The sequence below is a fragment of the Perognathus longimembris genome, chromosome 10 (genome assembly GCF_023159225.1).
Source record: "Perognathus longimembris pacificus isolate PPM17 chromosome 10, ASM2315922v1, whole genome shotgun sequence".
Lineage (NCBI taxonomy): Eukaryota > Metazoa > Chordata > Mammalia > Rodentia > Heteromyidae > Perognathus > Perognathus longimembris.
In genome coordinates, this window is record NC_063170.1 from 66,575,366 (window position 1) to 66,594,264 (window position 18,899).

The 18,899-nt window shown below is 40.9% G+C and overlaps 1 protein-coding gene across 3 annotated transcripts in view; it reads left to right on the plus strand.

The window, feature by feature from the left end:
* Positions 1-18,899, plus strand: part of Grm7 (glutamate metabotropic receptor 7) — a 547,225-nt gene that overhangs the window by 283,324 nt on the left and 245,002 nt on the right. For all 3 annotated transcript variants that reach the window (XM_048356200.1, XM_048356199.1, XM_048356201.1), the window contains exons 3-4: positions 6,153-6,294; positions 12,113-12,267. In XM_048356200.1, coding sequence (XP_048212157.1) covers positions 6,153-6,294; positions 12,113-12,267 — 297 coding nt within the window. The remainder of the gene's footprint in view (positions 1-6,152; positions 6,295-12,112; positions 12,268-18,899) is intronic.

Here is an 18,899-nt window from a genome sequence, read left to right on the forward strand (position 1 = left end):
TGCAGAGAGCATCTTGGTCTTGAAAAAGATTTTGAAAGAGGAAAGTTACCCTACTGCGATGCATCCCTGGGCAAGCAAGAGGGATGTATGTCTTGCGTGGGTTTCTATATGCCAGTAATGCCAGAAGCTCTTGAAATATGGCAGCTGCTTAGCAAATATCTATTAAATGAATGAATGAGGAATTTGAGCATGAGCTTGGTGTTACATCATAAAGTAAAAGAATATCAGAGTGACAGTCATCACTGCTTAAAATCAGCCTGAACTCTGATGCACAATTGGTTTATTTCCTTTCTGGGTGGGTTTCTTTCTCTGTAGGATGGGAGGGTTGTGCTAAATATTTTTTTTTTAGTCCTTAGGATATAAGGTGAAATCTGTTAGAACACAGAGACCTTTGTCCAAGATTGCTTGAAGCTTCTATGTGTACTACAGCAGAATGCAAATGACTCTCAGGCCATACTATGGCACTGAAATGGATCAGCATGTTTAATGGAGACTTGCTAGCCAACGTTTCTTGGCTGCGAGATAGAATGAAGAAACTGCTTTTTAACATAGATAAATAGTGTCTCATTTCTGCTCTGAATGAGAGGTGTGACCTTTCAGGCAGTGCACAAGCAAGAAGCATTATTTTTTATTCCAAATTCTGTAGTTTATCTTTCAAAATTCCATGCAGTGTGACCCCAACTCATTTATCCATGCTCTTTAAAATGAATTCTTCCTATAATCTAGCTTCTGATCATTTTACAGGTCTTCCCTCTCTCCCTCCCTCCTTCCCTTCTTTCCTTCATTCCTTTTCTTCTTGAAATCCAAAGAAGATCTGGATATCTCAAAGATCATGAAGAATTGACAAGTAGTAAAGATCAAGGATCATGAACTGCTAACTCTCAGGTTTCCAGTAGGCACGCCTTTATGACCAAAATCTTTGCCTACCCCTCTGTTAACCCCAGATTCTGTTTGCCATTCTGTGTGACTACTTCCACCCTTCCACTTGTTGTCTTCCATCTACCCACAGATGTAGGCAGATACCAGCTGCTTTTCTGCCCTCTGTGTCTCCACTGTGGATAATTCCTCCCATCTCTTGATTTGTAATGTTTTTGACATAACCCCCACATTGAGGGATTTTTCTCTCCTTTGTCTACTACTGTAGGAATTCTTTGAAGGCAAAGTTGATTAAGGATTAAATATAGTTGTGTCTAAAAGAAAACTGGCTATAGGTAGTTTACACAGAAGGATTGTTCTTTGCTCTCAAATCTGGAAGTATCTAACTGGTGACACTGCTATCTCTGCTTGGTAAAGCCTGATTTCAAGGCTCATTCTGTACATATTTGTGACTTTTCAATTTCAGAGTCAGTTTTCACCCTTTTACTCATGGACTAGTGGTACCTAAAGGATGTTAATGGCTCCTGGTATCATACGGTGCACATTAATGGAGGAAAAACCATACCTATTTCTCTCTCTCTCTCCCTTTCCCTTTCTCTTTAAGAAAAGAAATACTAAAAATTTCCAGGACTGTTTACCGCACATTTCTGACCAACTTGCGGACCTCAGGACTATTCTTCCATGTAAAGAGTCTGAAATGCATAGAACTGGCCCCTGGGATGACCAGTAATAAACTGTTACTCCAGCTTACACACCTCCCCAGCTACGCAAAGCCAGGAATCTCACTGGCGGGGATGGGATGATGGCTGGGCAATCTCATTCCCAATGACCTTTCTTGTCCAAGTCCACCTTTCACATCCAAAGGATTCTTCCTTCACGGATGGGCAACATTCCATCTGAGATTGAATTCCTTCCATATAGCCTTGGATTATTCCTCAGAAAAGATGTTAGGTCTATCATGACCCCCCCACCACCACCACCACCACATGTACCCCTCCTATTATTAACTTTTGGAGTATCTGTGGAAAATAGCACTATTTTTGTCACTAAGTATTGGGAATCAAGACCTGAGTATTAATCTTACATTCACCTGGGGTGAATGACCATTTCATCCTGCCTCGTGGAATGGGGTGAATAGTTAAATATATTAGGAGATCAAATGTCTGGAAATGGCATCTGACATGTGGCCTACACTCAGTGCTACTACTTTTCCAACTATGGTAAATATCATTCTTCAGCCAAATGGACCCATGCTTCCTTGTTATCCTAAAGGTTCTACTGCTGACATATATTATTCTTTCAAACAAGCCTGCTGAATCGTGTACATCATAATCACAGTATTTTCTACATTGAATGAACATATCGAAATAACAGACGGCATCATCGGTAGCACAATACAGAGCAGAAGCTTTTACAGGATGGAGCTGCATACTGTAAATTACTTGGCTTTTACCTCTGCTTTCAAGATGGTAAGGAATCCATATTCACTTGAGAGCGAAAGGTATTTTATGAGAAGAAATCTGAGCACTGACTCCTAAGATTCCTTCTTGCTGTTTATGGATTGTCCCCTTTCCACAGGCAGACAGAAAACTGACCAGTTTTCAGTTCCAAATCAAAAGACAGATTGATTTCTTTCCCTTATCTCAGCTGCTTGTATCTCCTTAAACCACTGAAAGGGGGCTTTCTCAGTCAGAGCTGAGGTGCCTGAACGGAGCGGTCTTGTCCATGAGATGGTTCTTTGCTTGTGCCATCTCTGATGAGACCGTCTCCACATGTATGTGAATTAATTGGTGGCTTGCATGGCCAATTGATACAAACTCCAATTATATTATAGAGACAAAGGAAATGCCCCTTAAAAGTTGGGGTCTAGCCAGCATCATTGGCTCGTGCCTAAAATCCTAGCTACTCAAGAGTCTGAAATCTAAAGATTACAGTTCAAAGCTAGCCTAAGCAGCAAAGTCCATGAGGAACTTATCTCCAGTTAATCAGCAAAAGGCAAAAATGGAGTTGTGAACCAAATGGTAGAACACCCGCCTTGAGTCAAAAGGCTAAATTTAGGAGAGCACCTAGATTTTTGAATTCAGGTCCAAGTACCAGTAGACATACATACACACACACACACACACACACACACACACACACACACACACACACACGTTCACTTGTCTTCTGTTTCTCCAAGCTTTCTTTTTCTACCTTTTACCTTTCTGGACATGTTCCTTCCAATTACATGTTAATCATCTCTCTTCTGTTCATTTATTTGGTTTTGTTCACCTGTGGGCCATTTCCCAGAAAGGTCTGGACATCTCCTGGAGTCGTAAAACCCCATGCATCAGTTCCGCTGATCTGGGCCAGGTGAGCGCTCAATCTGTGAGTGTGTCCGCCCCTCTGCTAATCACATCGCCAAATGGAGTTTGCTCTCATTTGCTTAATCACTCAGCTGTAATTGAATCCTGATGGGAAGCTGGCCTGCCATCCAAAGTGATTCCGATTTTCCTGCTGAGAGGTGGTAACGTTGCTGTATTTTATTTTTCTCTCCAGCAGCCCCCAGGACAGTTTGCAGATGGTTTCATTCATCCCTCCCTGCTGCCTGAAGACTTCCAGATTGGGAGGAATTACAGCATCGAGTTAGTAGTAGCCATTGCCACCCTTATTCTGCATCACCATGATCACCATGTAGTTTTTATCACCAAGCCCAAGGATCTGTCCCCTTCCTCACTCACCATACTCATGGCTCCCCCAGAAGTGTGGTCAGACTCTTAGTGCACAAAGCCTGATCCTTCCAAGGTGGCTACAGCAGACATGCTGATGGCACCTAAGAACATTGATCAAAATCAAATCCCTGGCTACTGGCCGCATTCTCTTGTTGCATGGCTTTCAAAGACTGGTCCTCAGAGAAACAATGTGTATAGCATCTCGTGGAAATGTGTGTGTGTGTGTGTGTGTGTGTCTGTGTGTGTGTGTGTGTGTTTCCGTGCATACTAGAGCCTGAATTTAGGGCTTCAAGCTCTTGCTTTGCTTTTTCACTCAAAGCTTCCTCTTCTACCACTTGGGCCACAGCTCCACTGGTGGCTTTTTAGTAGTTCATTGGAAATAACAGTCTTACAGACTTTCCTGCCTGGGCTGGCTTCAAACTACAATCCTCATATGTTAGCTTTCTGAGTAACTAGGATTACAGGTGTTAGCTTTAGCACCTGGCTCACCTGGGAACATGTTTGCACACTCACATTGGGTGTCTGGCTCTAACCCATGATACTTCAACCTCCCCTCAAGAGCAGCTCCCCTCGAGGGCCTTGCAAAGAAAAGGTATCAAAATGGTGGGCATGTATTCAACCCATAGAGTGATGGATATGTATTTTGTGGGGATATACGTTGAGGTAATATAAATGTTCTGCTTCTAATCATTATTGCAATGGTTTAGTGATAGAATATGATTTCCCCTTATCGCCTCCAGACGGTTGTTTTGGAAACATCCTGCAAGGGAATGTCTAATCTCTTTTCTCATGCATTCACTTGTGCATTCTGACACTTTTTTTGCAGTGATAGGAGTTCATAGATTGCTGGATAGACTCTATTCTTTGGATAATAATTCATTGGTATCATTTTATTGTCCATAGTGATTTACTTCTTGTATACTTCTTGTATAACTAGGGTTTTCCTTTATTTTTTTCAGACACTTCTTTCTTCCTGACATTGAATGATGATCCAGGGTAAATCTTGTCTGTGCCTTGCTCTAGTCTCAGAATAAACCATGTTTCAAGGGAGACATTGTTTGTATTGCTGAATGATGGTATGGCAAAGTCAACAACCAGCCTAGCTCTTCTTATCGCCATGTGGTGTCACCAGATCTACTTCTTCTCTGAAGAAAATGATAACCGATAGGGACAAATATATGCAAGCACTTTCCTTCTCTACAAAACATGGAATCTTCTCTCATGGTGCGGATGGTTCTAGAAATGTCAACTGGGTCAAGTTGAGTGATGGAAGTGTTAGACATACATTTTATGGAAGCCTCAGAGAAGACTTCATGTACATTGGTAGTTGAATACCACTGGTGTCAGCAAACACTTGTGGAGACATAAGTGTCACAGAGCTTTCATTGGGAAGGGGACAGAGTTTATATTTTTCAGTTTGTGGAAGCCTAGCAATACCCACCCAGTTGTCTGTGCAGTAGGCATATGATTATTTACTACAGATATGTCCCAAGTGCATTACAGAGACAGAAAAGCATCCCTCTTGTTTCTGCCTCTAACTCAACTCTCCTTTGAATGATCAATACAATTTTTCCTACAAATACATTGTCTATTCTTTTTCCATATCAGCATTCTTTCCTTCCCTTCCTCCCACCTTCCCTCCCTCCCTGCTTCCCTTCTTTCTTTCCTTTTGGGTTTCCCTTCCTTCCCCTCTTCTTGCCTCCCCTACCAACTCTCCTCTTCCTTCCCTGTGTGTGTGTGTGTGTGTGTGTGTGTGTGTGTGTGTGTGTGTGTGTGTGCTGGTTCGTGTACTTCAATTCAGGGCCATGGCACTCTCCTTTAGTATTATTTATTTATTTAATTTTATTGATTTATTATCTCCCTTAGCTTTTATTCAAGGCTGGTACGCTACCACTGTATCCATAATTTGACTTCTAGGTTTTCTCTAGGTTTAATCAAGATAAGAGTCCCATGGACGTTTCTGCCTGGGCTGGCTTCAAACCATAATCCTCGGATCTCAGTCTTTTTGAGTGGCTAGGATTACAGACATGAGCCATATGTGCCTGGCTACATCAGTAGTTCTTAAAGCGTGTTGTGGAGATTCCTACATCCTGGAGCCACTACAAAGGAAAATGTAGACTATGACGAACCAGACCCATTGATTGGTGGAGTGCCACGTATTTCTCCAACTTGAAATTCATGTTACTAAGTACTAGAATGACTCTGAGAGGTGGAAAGTCCAAAGATTCGTTCACTCCTCCCTTTCCCTGACACAGCATGGGCGACAGTGAACAACAGTTGCCATTGTTTTCAAGAGGGTGAAATGAAATAACACGGGTACAACATTTAATGGTTTGGGTATGTACAGTGCGGTCGATAAAGTTTTGTTTTACAAAACAAATGATTTGTAAAAAACAACAACAACAACAAAAAAAAAACATACGTTCCAGCCCCAGCCCCTGAAGCTCACTGCCAACTGTGCAGAATTGGAATCTTCCTTCACTCCCCCAGCTACCTGGCCTGGTCTCTTTGATAACCGATGCAGGCACTTCATTGACTTTCTGCTTTTCTTTTCCTGAACAGGTGGGCTCTGCATTGCCCAGTCCGTGAGAATCCCCCAGGAGCGCAAAGACAGGACCATCGACTTTGACAGGATTATCAAACAGCTCCTGGACACCCCCAACTCCAGGGCCGTCGTGATTTTTGCCAACGATGAGGATATAAAGTAAGGATGACGGGGAACACTCCTTAGTGGGTGCATGTTGTAGCTCGGGGAACGTAGGAAGATCTAGATCCTGGCTGGTCAAGGGGAAGAGAGGACACCTGATCAAAGCTCTCCGTCACAACACAGGCTGATATAATCAACACGGAAGTAGCAGCGTGTTGCTGGTCCTAGACGCTTTTGTATCAGAAAATAGGTTTTGAAATATTGGCAAAATGAAGAACAATGGCTATGACAGGCTCAGGTGGCTCACACCTGTAGTCCTAGCTAATCAAGCAGGTGGGATCCAGATCTTTTAAATGTTAGCTTTATTAAAACCATACCCAACTATAGTATGATGGTATCTAAAGAATGCTTCATAAAAACACAGAAGAAAAAAGTCTTATAATTCTTGCTAATGTCTTAAACTTTTTTGTGCTGAAAACACTGCATCCTCCAGTCTACTCGTCCTTTACCTCTCCTTACTGTGATCTCCCTCAGACCCCAAAATCCACTTGTAATCTTGATTTTCCTTTCTCACTAGTTCTTGCATTGGTAGGCAATCCATATTGCACTAGCATTCAAGCACATTCTTCCTGTTCTCACTACCATCCAGGCTTACAATCTTTCTTCTTTCCTCCTCTTTCCCTTACTCTTTTTCTTTCCTTCTTTTAGGCAGTAAAAACATGTAAGCTCAGGATTTCACCTTTGCTAGGCATGTACTCCGCTACTTGATTCATACCTCCAGTTTTCATATCTTTGAGACAGCATCTCACTTTTGGCCCCAATAAAGCTCTAGATGATGATCCTACTGCCAGTGCTTCCTGCTGTTTCTGGGGTGGATGAGAGACGTGAGTTACCAAGCCCATATTTGTTCTGTTGAGATGGGATCTGGTGGAATCTTAGCCCGGGCTGCCCTGGGACTTTGATCTTCCCAATCACAGCCTTGTGGACAGATCACGGAGCCCACCTATTGTGTGAGACGGCCTCGCGTAGACTTTTTGCCCTGGCTGGACTTGAGTGAGGATCCAGCCAATCTCTCGACCTCCTGCATAGTTAGGATGAGAGGCACAAGCCACCAGTTCTCGGCTCAGGATCGTTCTCGCCTTTGAATTAGAGGTAATGGCGTATGCTTAAAAAGTTATCCGACACACCCGAGTAAGTGTCCAGGCTAAAGTGAATGCCATCCATCCTGTGAATGTCATCCATCTGTCTACTTGCCGATAAGTTTTCCCCTTCAGGTAAAATGCCCATTATCACTTTTCTGTGTGTGATTCCTGCCCCCCACCCCCACCCCCGGGGACATTCTGTATTTGCCTCTGCTTTCCTATCTTCAAGCATAATGAACCTTCTTCCACGTGTCTATTCTGTCCCTGTCTTGTCACCACTCAGTATTTTATCACAGCTGCCCCTGCATGTCAGTACAAGGACAAAGATGTGTGTGTCCTTAAAAATTATGAATGATTTCTCCCAGAGACATATGTCATGTATGCAGTTTGACCTTGACCAGTATGAAAGAGTTGTGGCTTCAGTCTTTGTCTGTCTTGAAGTTCAAAGCCATGTGTCACTGAATTTTAAGGTGAGCATTTTTTTTTCCAATCCTGGGGCTTGAACTCTGGGCCTGGGCACTGTCCCTGAGCTTCTTTTGCTCAAGGCAAACACTCTACCACTTGAGCCACAGTGCCACTTCCAGCTTTTTTTTTTGAGTAGTTTATTGGTGCTAAGAGTCTCACAGAGTTTCCTACCCAGTCTGGCTTCAAACCATGATCTTCAGATCTCAGCTTCCCGAGTAACTAGGATTACAGGCATGAGCTACCAGTGTCTTTCATTGAGTAAAATTGAAAGGCCTGGACCATTGTTCCTTCTTAGTCAGATTTTTCTTCTGTGGTTCTCACCAGCCTTGTACTTGTTTGTCTTTCTGTACTCCATGCATAACACACAACACACCTGAATCCACCCATCATCCCAGTCTGAAGCTCTGACAGCGGGAATGTAATGGGACATTTTGACATATTTAAATGTGACTGTATTTGGGGACTTAAGTCCTTGCACAAGTTCCTTCCAGAAGCTACCAACTCCTTTATGACTCAGTTCCCCTATGGATGAGATGAAAGTTCTTTCCCACTCTCCACAGGGTTATCTGGTCTTGCTCTACATTCCTCCTCTCATCTAATTAGAAAGGACCAGAGTTGGCCTGCTTCAGTATCTACCCTGGCAGCTCTGGTGCCATCTCTTCTGTCTACCTAGAAGGCTTTTCCTTCCTGACGTCCTCATTCCAAAGCCACCTCTACTGTCTAGTTTGCCAAGGAAGCCTTCCCTGATATTGCTCTAGGAAATTCCTCATGCCAATACAATTCCCTAGTTTATGTCAGTGGTATAATTTTTTTATTATTGATATCCTAAAAATCATGATCAGTATTCTACGTTACTCTGTAAAAGCTTTAATACCTATTCTGGTGGTCAGTTTGTTTGTTGATCGTTAATAAATGGCATCAGATGAGTGAATGGAATGCTTGATCCTCCTAACAACCTAAGTGTAAGCTTTGCCAAGTTTCATTAATGATTTAAAGTTCAGCTCTGCTTCACTATTCTATCCATCCATCCATGTATATATGTATGTATGTATGTATGTATGTATGTATGTATGTATATATGTGTGTGTGTGTGTCTGTCTGTCTGTCTGTCTGTCTGTCTGTCTGCCTGTCTGTCTAACTATCTAAGCATTTGGGGTTGGAACAGGGCGTTCTGTTTGCTTGGCAAGCACCTACCACTTCAGCAACACCTCCAGTTTATGTTTGCTTTAATTTATTTGTCAGATAAAGTCTCACTTTTGCCTGGGGCCAACCTTGGAATGTGAGCCTCCTACATCTACCAACTGTAAAGCTGAGATTACAAGTATGCCATCATGTTCAGTTTGTTTTCGTGCATAGAGAACTTGCTAAGATTTTTTTTGCTTGAGCTTGCCTATAACCAGTGTCCTTTAATCTCTACTTCCCATGGAGCTGGGATTACAAGTGTACCCCCACCACACGGCACCTTATATTTAACGTTTTACACATTGCCTCCTTAAATTGTTTGATTGATCTTGTAACATATTCAAATTAAATCTCTTGTGAACTTTTCTCATCATATTGTTTCTCTCCCTATTGAAATTTATCTGTTCTTCAATGTCTTAATTTATTTATTGATTTATTACTGTAAAGGTGATGTACAGAGGGATTACAGTTACATACGTAAGGTAATGAATACATATCTTATCAAACATGCTATCCTGTCTTTAGTTTTTCTCCTACCTTCTTTCTCCCCCAATCCACTTCCCCTGAGTTGTACAGTTAATTTCCAACTTATTGTCTTGCAAGTATCACTATTGCATTGGTTCATACATTATCTTTTACTCATCATTTGACGAAAACTTTTTGTGTATTTATTGTCTAAAAGTGTTTTTAGTCTAACTCCCCACTTTATTAACAGTTGAGGTATTAAGGAATGATCTTACATTTACTTTTAAGTAAATCTTACCTGGCTTAACAATGACTTAGAGCAAATGTTAGTAGTGACTATTTAGTTGGAGAATTTTGTGCCTGGGTGTGCAGGTACTGAGGCTTTGACTTTTCACTCAGCTTTATAACTCACAGATGGCACTCTACCACTTGAGCCATGCCTCAAGTTTTGGCACTTATTGGAGTCTCTAAAATTTGCCTGTCCAGGTTGATTTCAAACCAAGATCCTTAGATCTCAGTCTCCTAAGTAGCTTGGATTGTTGGCATGAACCATCAACCCCAGAAGATTTACAGGACCCTTAAAACTTGTGTGAGGCTCTAACTGGCTATAGAAACAAATGTACAAGACCCACTGGGGACACAGAAGTTCTCTTTGCCTTGTGATACTTTATGGGTTGAACACTAGAATTTTAAGAAATCGTTTTTCTTCACAATTTTGGAGTTACTGCATGTATTATCCTTCATCTATTTTTTTCTTTTTGCTCCTGAGAGATTGATTTTCTACTTCTTGTTTCTCTGCACTATTATTTTCTCTCAGAAAGCTTTTAGAACATCTTTATTACCTCCAAAGATGTCATATTTTGTAATGTGCTTTATATTCTCCCCATTTTTATGCTGGTTAAGTTTTCTAGCTAAATTTTGCCTTTCACCATGGAGATTTTCAATAATTATGGAAGGTTCTGGCAATTCACATTTGTAGAAGGCATGTAAGACCTCTATGCAGATGGACAGGCCTCACCGACAGAGCTCTGGATGAACAGGCCTGACACCAAGCTGGCCATTCTATGTCAGTCTCTATGATCTTTTTGGTAGGAACTTTCCAGAAAAATCACTTTCTTCTGTAATCAACATATTCATGGTTCATAGCATTCCATAAGCTTCAGTGTAGTTTTCCAAGAACGCCTTCCCATTTCAGTACTTAATATATTGGCCTTTACCCATTCCTTCTCTACACTCCATGTTTAACACACTGCCTTGCATCTACCCTTCGTCACTTTGGTGTCCACAATATTAATATCTGTTTTTTACAATTGTCTTAAGAAATTTGCAGGGGCTGGGAATATGGCCTAGTGGCAAGAGTGCTTTCCTTGTACATATGAAGCCCTAGGTTCGATTCCTCAGCACCACATGTATAGTGGCACTGTGGCTCAAGTGGTAGAGTGCTAGCCTTGAGCAAAAAGAAGCCAGGGACAGTGCTCAGGCCCTGAGTCCAAGTCCCAAAGACTGGCAAAAGAAAAAAAGAAAGAAATTTGCATGCTATTTCCTGTCCAGAAGAGGAAGTAAGCTCAGTTTTTGCCTTTTCATATACAACCAATTCTCCCATATTGCACTTTGCATCTCTACCATACCTGTTATGATCAAGTGCCAAAAGGCACTTCCAGTAGTGTTAGCCACCAAAGAAGTTCAGACATAAATTTTGTGTGTGTTCCGAAAATGTAATTAACTTTTATCTGTCTCTTGCTCTTCCAAAATATCATTTCAATAACTTTTCCATTAATAACTAATTTCCCTTTGCGTCTTTCATTAATTTTTATTGTCTTTGCTACTTACAAAATGTGTTTTTCCTCCATAAATAGATTGAATTTTTTCATTCTTAACAGAGAATTCTGTTCATATTTGATAACTGGCTTAAATACTGTGATTTATCTTGATATGTTGCTTTCTAGAAATGATATTTATCAATAACTCTGAGTGACAGTACTCATTTCTCCAGCCCCAAGCCAAAATTCATAAAACAAAACACAAAAACTTGGCTGATAGAAAGGCGACGTGTGTATCTAACTCTAATTTCCATTTGTATCCTTTCCAAAGGATACAAATATCAATATCTTAGTTACTGGCCATCTGTATTTCTTCATTTAATGTTCTATGCCTATTTTGCTCAAGCTGCTTTGGCATAATGCTTATGAGAGTACCAGGACTTGAACTTAGGGTTTAGGAGCTGCCCCTTAGGTTTTTGCTTAGGATGGTACTCTAATACTTGAGCCACAGTTCCACTTCTGGCTTTTGAGTGGTGAATTTGGGATAAGAGTTTCACGCACTTTCTGCCCCAGGTTGACTCTGAACAGCACTCCTCAGATCTCTGTCCCCCGAGTAGTTAGGATTATAATCCTGAGCCACCATTATTTGGTGGTGCTTGGACATTTTTTATTAGTTTACAAGCTCTCTTTATGAGTGAGAGATATGATTCCATGGACATCCTTTTGTTTATTTATTTATTTATTTTTGCAATTGCCTACTTTGGGGGGACGTGAGTTTCCTTTCTTTCTACTTAATTCTGAGAATGCTCCTGCTCATGTCTGCATTCAGCGTGATTTACCTTATTGCGCTCCTTTTCACAGGCAGATCCTCGCAGCAGCAAAAAGAGCGGATCAAGTGGGCCACTTCCTCTGGGTTGGATCCGACAGCTGGGGATCGAAAATAAACCCACTGCACCAGCACGAAGACATCGCAGAGGGGGCCATCACCATCCAGCCCAAGCGAGCAACTGTGGAAGGTACGGGCCTTGTCCCCAGTGGGAAGTCTTCGTAGATTGGTAGCTGCTGGTTGGTGGCCAAAGTGTGTGTCCTTTCTTTGGGGGTTGATGTTTGCACATAATGTATGCAGAATAGTTCCAGCTTTTAGCCAGGAAATTCAAAAAGATGCTGTAAGTCTGCTCTTTTCATTGAAGTTCCTCTTGTGTAGAGATCTTATTTTCTTCACCATCATATCACAATTAGCATCTGTTCTTTCTTGCTAAAAGAGCTTTCCGAGAGAACACTACCCATTAATAATAAGTGAAATATTAACATATCCAAGAGTATGTGTAAGTACTCAGCGTTTTTTTCCCTGGCTTTCATAAATGTTTGCCCCTTTCTTTCATATTTCCTTCTTTGGTAATTAGAATTTGCTCTCTTCTTGCATTTAAAAGATTTATTACTAAAGTAAGACACTGTGCAAGGGGGCAAAGTCAATTTCTTTCCTGACAACAGTGTCTCATCCCTTTGCCGATGAATCACGTCTCAACAGTTTCCCTAAAGCATGCTTTTGCAGGTTAAATGAAGCTCCATCCACTCTCTCAATAGGGATCAAATATTTGCATTTCTTTTTTTCTCTCTCTCCACTCCAGTGTAATTAATGATTCTCCCCAGAAGGTTGAATGATACACGTCAGTTTTTATAAAACAAGTCAGGTTGTGGTTCTGCCTACTGCTGGCCCCTCTCTGTGTTATCTGGAAGAGATAAGGATCCCCTGAGTCACTTACGTTTACATCGCGAGGCTTTGAATTATTTTCATTCCTTAATACAGAAGATCGCCTATCTATCTCCCAGCACAGACTAGTGTATTTGCAGATGGATTGCAAGGGCAAAAGATAGTATTTTAACTATCACTACTCCTTTTCACTCAGAAATATGTATCTATTATATTCCTAGCTTTGTACTAGGTATCAAGGAAACAAAAGGATGGAGATGAACATTTTCTCACCCTCAAAAACATAGAGTGGTAAGAAGGAAAACAGTGGGCATTTCTGTGTGGGGATGAGCGATGATTGAGCGATCACCTAAGGGGAGATAATGTGTGAAATAATGGCTGAATGATAATGAGGAGGAAGACCACAAGGAGATGGTGAGAGAGGAACAAAATGGCAGACACAGGGTGAGCTGCCAATAATTCATTCTGCAACATAGCCCTACACTCCGCCATCTTGAATTTAGTCCACTTCTTCAAACTTTTCCTCTCAATAGTACCATCCGTGGCCATTGGATTCCATCAGAGAGGAATGTAGTAGTCTTTTTTCTTGCTTTCAAGCATCCGCAGATAACGCTCTATGATGGTACCTACATGTAATTTGTCTCTGTGAAAATATGTCTGTATGTGCCATTGTAGCTCTGGCACTTGGTTCTTTGCCTAAGGTTTGCAAATCCTCAAACAACTCTTTAGACGGTTGTATGTCAGAATCAGTGAGGAATTGCCAACTGCGCGAGGGCCTGGTACAAAATATGGCTGAAAAGTAAGCCACAGTTATATTGAGAAGAGTCTTGAAAAATCAAGAGTTTTTGTTTTCTTCTGCAAGTCTTGAGGAGTAACTCAGAATGTTATGTGAAGAAGGCTCAGGGGTGGCAGGCTTAAGACTGTCCATCAGGCCGAATGGTGACAGGTGGGTGTTTGGAGAGGCAAAACAGCACATTACAATGTCTCTATGGTAGTCCTCTCTTCCTAAACTTTAGATGCCATGTAGAAATGATGCCTGTGTTCTATGGTTACTAACCGTGATATCGTAGGGAATCACTCATTATCTCTAGGGCTTTAATAAATACTTGAGAGAAAATGCTACCTTCGGTATATGTAAGGATACACAACTTTACAGAACCATAGTAAGAACTGTCTAAAAAGAATAAAAAGCCAAATAGGTCATGGAAAAGATGAAATTAAGGTGTGTTATAAAAAGCAATGGTAGAATGTAATAGAACAGTAAATATTCATGCAGCATTTTCTACTCTGACTCAGAGAACAGGGAAGAGGTCCTTGTGACTGTGTAGAAAAGGCCATTGCTTTGCTCTAGCCACCGTGCGTGCAACCACTGTGCATGGTTACAGAGAGGAACAAGGTTTTTCCTTTCCCCCACCAGATGGATCAATGTCCTTGCAGCTCTATGCATTTACAGTGCCATGGCCCCAGAAAGTGAAGTGAGAAATGTATTAAGCCAGGCGGAGGCGTGGAATCAAAGCTATGAAATATCTTAGAAAACAAACCAGAAATGGACTATATCTTCTGTCAGGACAAGCAGATTTTCCTGTCTTGCCAAGAGTTGTTGTTTGTTTTATGTTTTCCGGTTTGTGTTGCTTGCTTTTTTTGTTGGTATTGTTTGTAATGTTTGCTGGTTTGTTGTTGTTGTTTGTTGGCTCTGCCTATTTCTTTTTCATGCTGGGTATGTATTCATATTAGGTTATTCTGGACTAGAAGAACTCTGCAGTATTCAGAATACATGCTTATGTCTTTGCCCGAGCTAAACACCCAGATATAAATAGTACAAACCCAATTTGCCATCTACATTTTCACCCTTTAAATGTGCATTTTGTACATGTTTTGCCAACAGCTGGATTCTTGGCTCACCTAACATAACAAATTGTTTAAGGCCAAAGTGCTCACAGGTGCACGGCTTCTGTGAAATGTAGAATTTTAATCTCCTTGTATGGCTTTTTATAACTGCTTTTATTATGAATTTATAGGGAAAAAAAGAGTCCTTGGTATTTCTTAGCTGCATGTGTTGCTCCTTCTCCTCCTTTCAGTAGAATGGTGATAGAATCCCAGGTTTGGGAGAACCAGCTATGGTCTTACTGGCTGCCCAATATTTGGGGGCAGATCTAGGGTAAGTCTCCAGAACTTGGCAACTCTCCCCTATCTCCTGGGCCAAAAAACACTTCTGTAGTTTTTGGTTTCTCTGTTGTCTGACGAGCCAAGGAATCCCTGGCATTTTCCTCACTTCTGTACTGGCCCATCAAATGGTGTGTTGAATAAAATCCTTAGCTACTCCTGAGTCTTCAGTGAAGAACATGTCCAAATTGCTTTCAGCTCTTTGCCTTCAAAATTCCCTATATCTTACAGAGTAGGCTGTCCTGAACATCTTCCTCTTAGTCAACAGGGGTCCTGGACCAGCATGCCCTCATCTTTGCCCTAGTCATTAACAACAGGAAGCTATATGTAATGAAGAGTGAATTTTCAGATCACTCTAATGGCCCTCACGATTGGTGGTGACTTTGCAATGGGTCTCGAGAACAGCTTGCTTCCTGAATTCTGTATCATGTGAAGAAATAGCCAAAAACAAAAACAAAAATCTCTGGACTCAACATAAAAGGATTTTACGGTTTGATTCAAGGTGGAATGAATTCTTTGTTTGCGATAAACCATACATCTCAAAGCTGAAAAGATCTGAGTTACACTTGTTCTGACTCCAAATTAGATTTGACCTTCCTCGCCCTTTTGTTGCCTACCTGAAAGGTTGCACTCATGTAACAGGAGTTTTGCTTGATGATGGAAGAAAACACCAAGAACAAAAATACTGGCTTGAACCACAATGCCGTTTCTATGCAAAGCACAGGCCTTTGAGACCAAACCCTTGATGAATAAGGGAACAGAGAGCACCCACCAGCTTATAGAAGCATGGTGCGGCAAGAGCTTTCCTATGCAAATGGCAGGGGGATCTCATTTCTCTGAGCAATGAAGATGGACCATTTTGTCACCTTCTCAAAGTCCACTTGTTTGACAATAGAGCATATTTTTGGAAGAAAAACTCCTCAAGGAAAACCAAAACCAAAACAAAATAATCCGGACCCAGTAAGGTAGTTTTAGTTGTCAAACAAACAAAAAATAGGTATAGCTTCCTTCTTCCCAGGCCAAAACCCTACAGATTAATACGCGAGTTTATAAGATGTGCACATTCTACATACAAAAATAGATCTGAGTCTGTTCAGGTTCAGCTCAGCTACACTGTGGTGATGAACCAATGATGGTGGCTACAGGGAACCTGACAAAGATACCAATAACTCTTCAATCTGGGTACTTTTGGCCAACGCCTGGTTAAACTAGATTTAATAGAGGATGAAGGGCTCTTGATCATAGTATATGTCATTCCATGGCTCTCTTACCACCTACCCTCAAAGGTCATGAGCTCACCACAGAGTTTTATGAATGAGCGCTGAGGTCTTGTGGATCTCTAGAGTATCTTCCTAGACTTTCCCATTTTCTGAAAGCAACAAAATTGTTTGAAGAAAAAAAGGATGCAGAACAATTGTTATTCTCTCCTCCAAAATTTCAAGCTGATTTTGCCTATGACATCATGCCAAAGCATACTGAGAGAACAAAAGGTTATGAAGAACTTACCATAGTAGATATTTTGCTTTCTTCATATCATAGGATTTTACTTCTAGGATCTTTGTGATCAGTTTGTATTGATTTATACATTGCCATAGAGACAGTATATGTTTTTGTGCATGTATGTGTATGTCAATGTGTGTGTGTGTGTGTGTGTGTGTGTGTGTGTGTGTGTGTGTGTGATCTGACCACTCTTGACTGTATAGCTAAGTACAGAGGCAGGAGACAGAGCTAACTGAATTGGTAGTGTTAACTAACTAGCCAGGATGCTAAATAGGAATGAGAACATATTATTTTTCTGCTACTTTCTTCCTATTGTCTCATATATAGAAAATGAGTGGTTAGGGTTTGTAACTGCTATTTATAGCCCTCGTCTTCTCTGACTCTCTGTTGACCATGAAAATGTATATGTTTATGTGTCCCGTATTGATGAAAAGAACTTCTACCAAGAACAGGTGAAGAAATATGGAAAGAAAGGACCACAAGTGTTCACAAATTTCTGGAGACATGAACAAAACACATGAAAGTAAGGAAGAAGATTTGAGAACTCAAGCAAGAGATGGACGAAAACACAGTGATATTATTATTCAGTAAGAGAGTGCAATAGAAGGCTAGCAAGAAAGGGAAGCCAGGAAGGGGAATTTGAACATGTGAAATGGAATAAATTGATCAAGAGCAGGGAAAGTCACAAACATCTAAAGTGGTAACACTTTAGAGTCCTCTACCACATGTTGCCATAACAAAATGTTCTGTGATCTCTCCACCACCTCCTTTCTTTCTTGTTTAGGACCATGTTTATTTACTCCCTCATCATAAGGATGAAGGAACTGTTCATTTGTCTTTACTATTTAAGAGAGTATTGACTTGGTCCCTTGCCTACCTAGAAGAAGGCAGTTAAACAAAGACTGAAACTAAGGTTTCCTTTTTTTATTCAAGCAATATCCAATCTCAGGGGCCTACAAACTCTCCCAAGGGTAGCAAAGCACTGTACTTGGTGTAGTAAATAGTTTGTATTGACTGTGAATAATAAGGCACAAGTGCTTGAAAACTGTTAAATCCAATACTGAATATGAAAGCAAAGCAGTAGGGAGAATTTAAAGGGCTATTAAGTTAAGCCAAATAATGGCTGGGAAAAAAGCCACCTATAAAAACTGGGGCAGTTGAAGGGGCTTTGTTAATGTGCTTTAACAAAATTCAGAGCATGTTAATCTCTCCTCATTTGGAAAAGGGAGGGGGAAATATCCTTCTTAGGAAGAGATGTTTGCTATAGGTTAATTAAAAATTTTAGGTGGAAATCACCTTCCTGTAACTCTAACTAGAAACTTCTTTCTGTTAACCAATTATATAAGGGGAATTCTGTACCCAAAGTTTCTAAGGACTCTGTCTACTGCACTATTTGTAATTTGACTTAGACAGTTACTTTCCTTACCTCTTAATGAAGCAACTTTAAAAACAAATCTTACTAAAAGATCTGATTACTGTTTTGTGCGTGTTGGTCCTGGGGCTTACTTAAACTCAGAGGCAAGAAGACTATCTTTGATCATTTTTTGCTCAACTCTAGCACGCTATACTTTGAGCCACATTTGTACTTTCTGGCTGTTTTGATAGTTAACTAGAGACAAACATCTCACAGACTTTCCAGCCCCCAGCTTGCTTTAAACCATGATCTTCAGAACTCAGCCTCAGCCACCAGCACCTAGCTGAATATTACTATTATTATTTGTTGAGTCTGCATTTCAAAACAGAACACTAGTTTCTCTTACTGATTTTTAAGTTTGAGCAGAAGACAGAAAAGTGGTTCCAAACTGCCATAGGTGAGTGCCTTCATTCTACATATCTTTGCTAAACAAATTCAGGATGGCCTAGAAATGCCAACTGGTCCTTAGAAGTAAAGAGATAAGATCCTGTCCTATATATAAAGAATCTAAAATCAAACAAACTATGTGATGACATCATAATATTAGAGATGAGTAGATGAATACTTGTAGGTACAGGTTGTTAGCTGATAAAAGGAAACATTGCTGGAATGGAGCTTTGAAGAAGAAATATCAGCTGACTTAGGAAGGAAGGTTAGGAAGAGAAAAATGGGGAGGGGTTTCTTCAGGTGGGGACAGAACTTTCGAAGGACTGTCCCTCTGTCAGCTGGGATGAGTGGCAGAAAGATCAGCAAGGAACACCTCGTATAGATCCCGTGCTGGTACTTCCTGAGAGTCTAAAGTGAAAGCAAACAAGCTGCACCTTTGGTATATTGGTTTGATGGAGATAGCAACCTAGAAC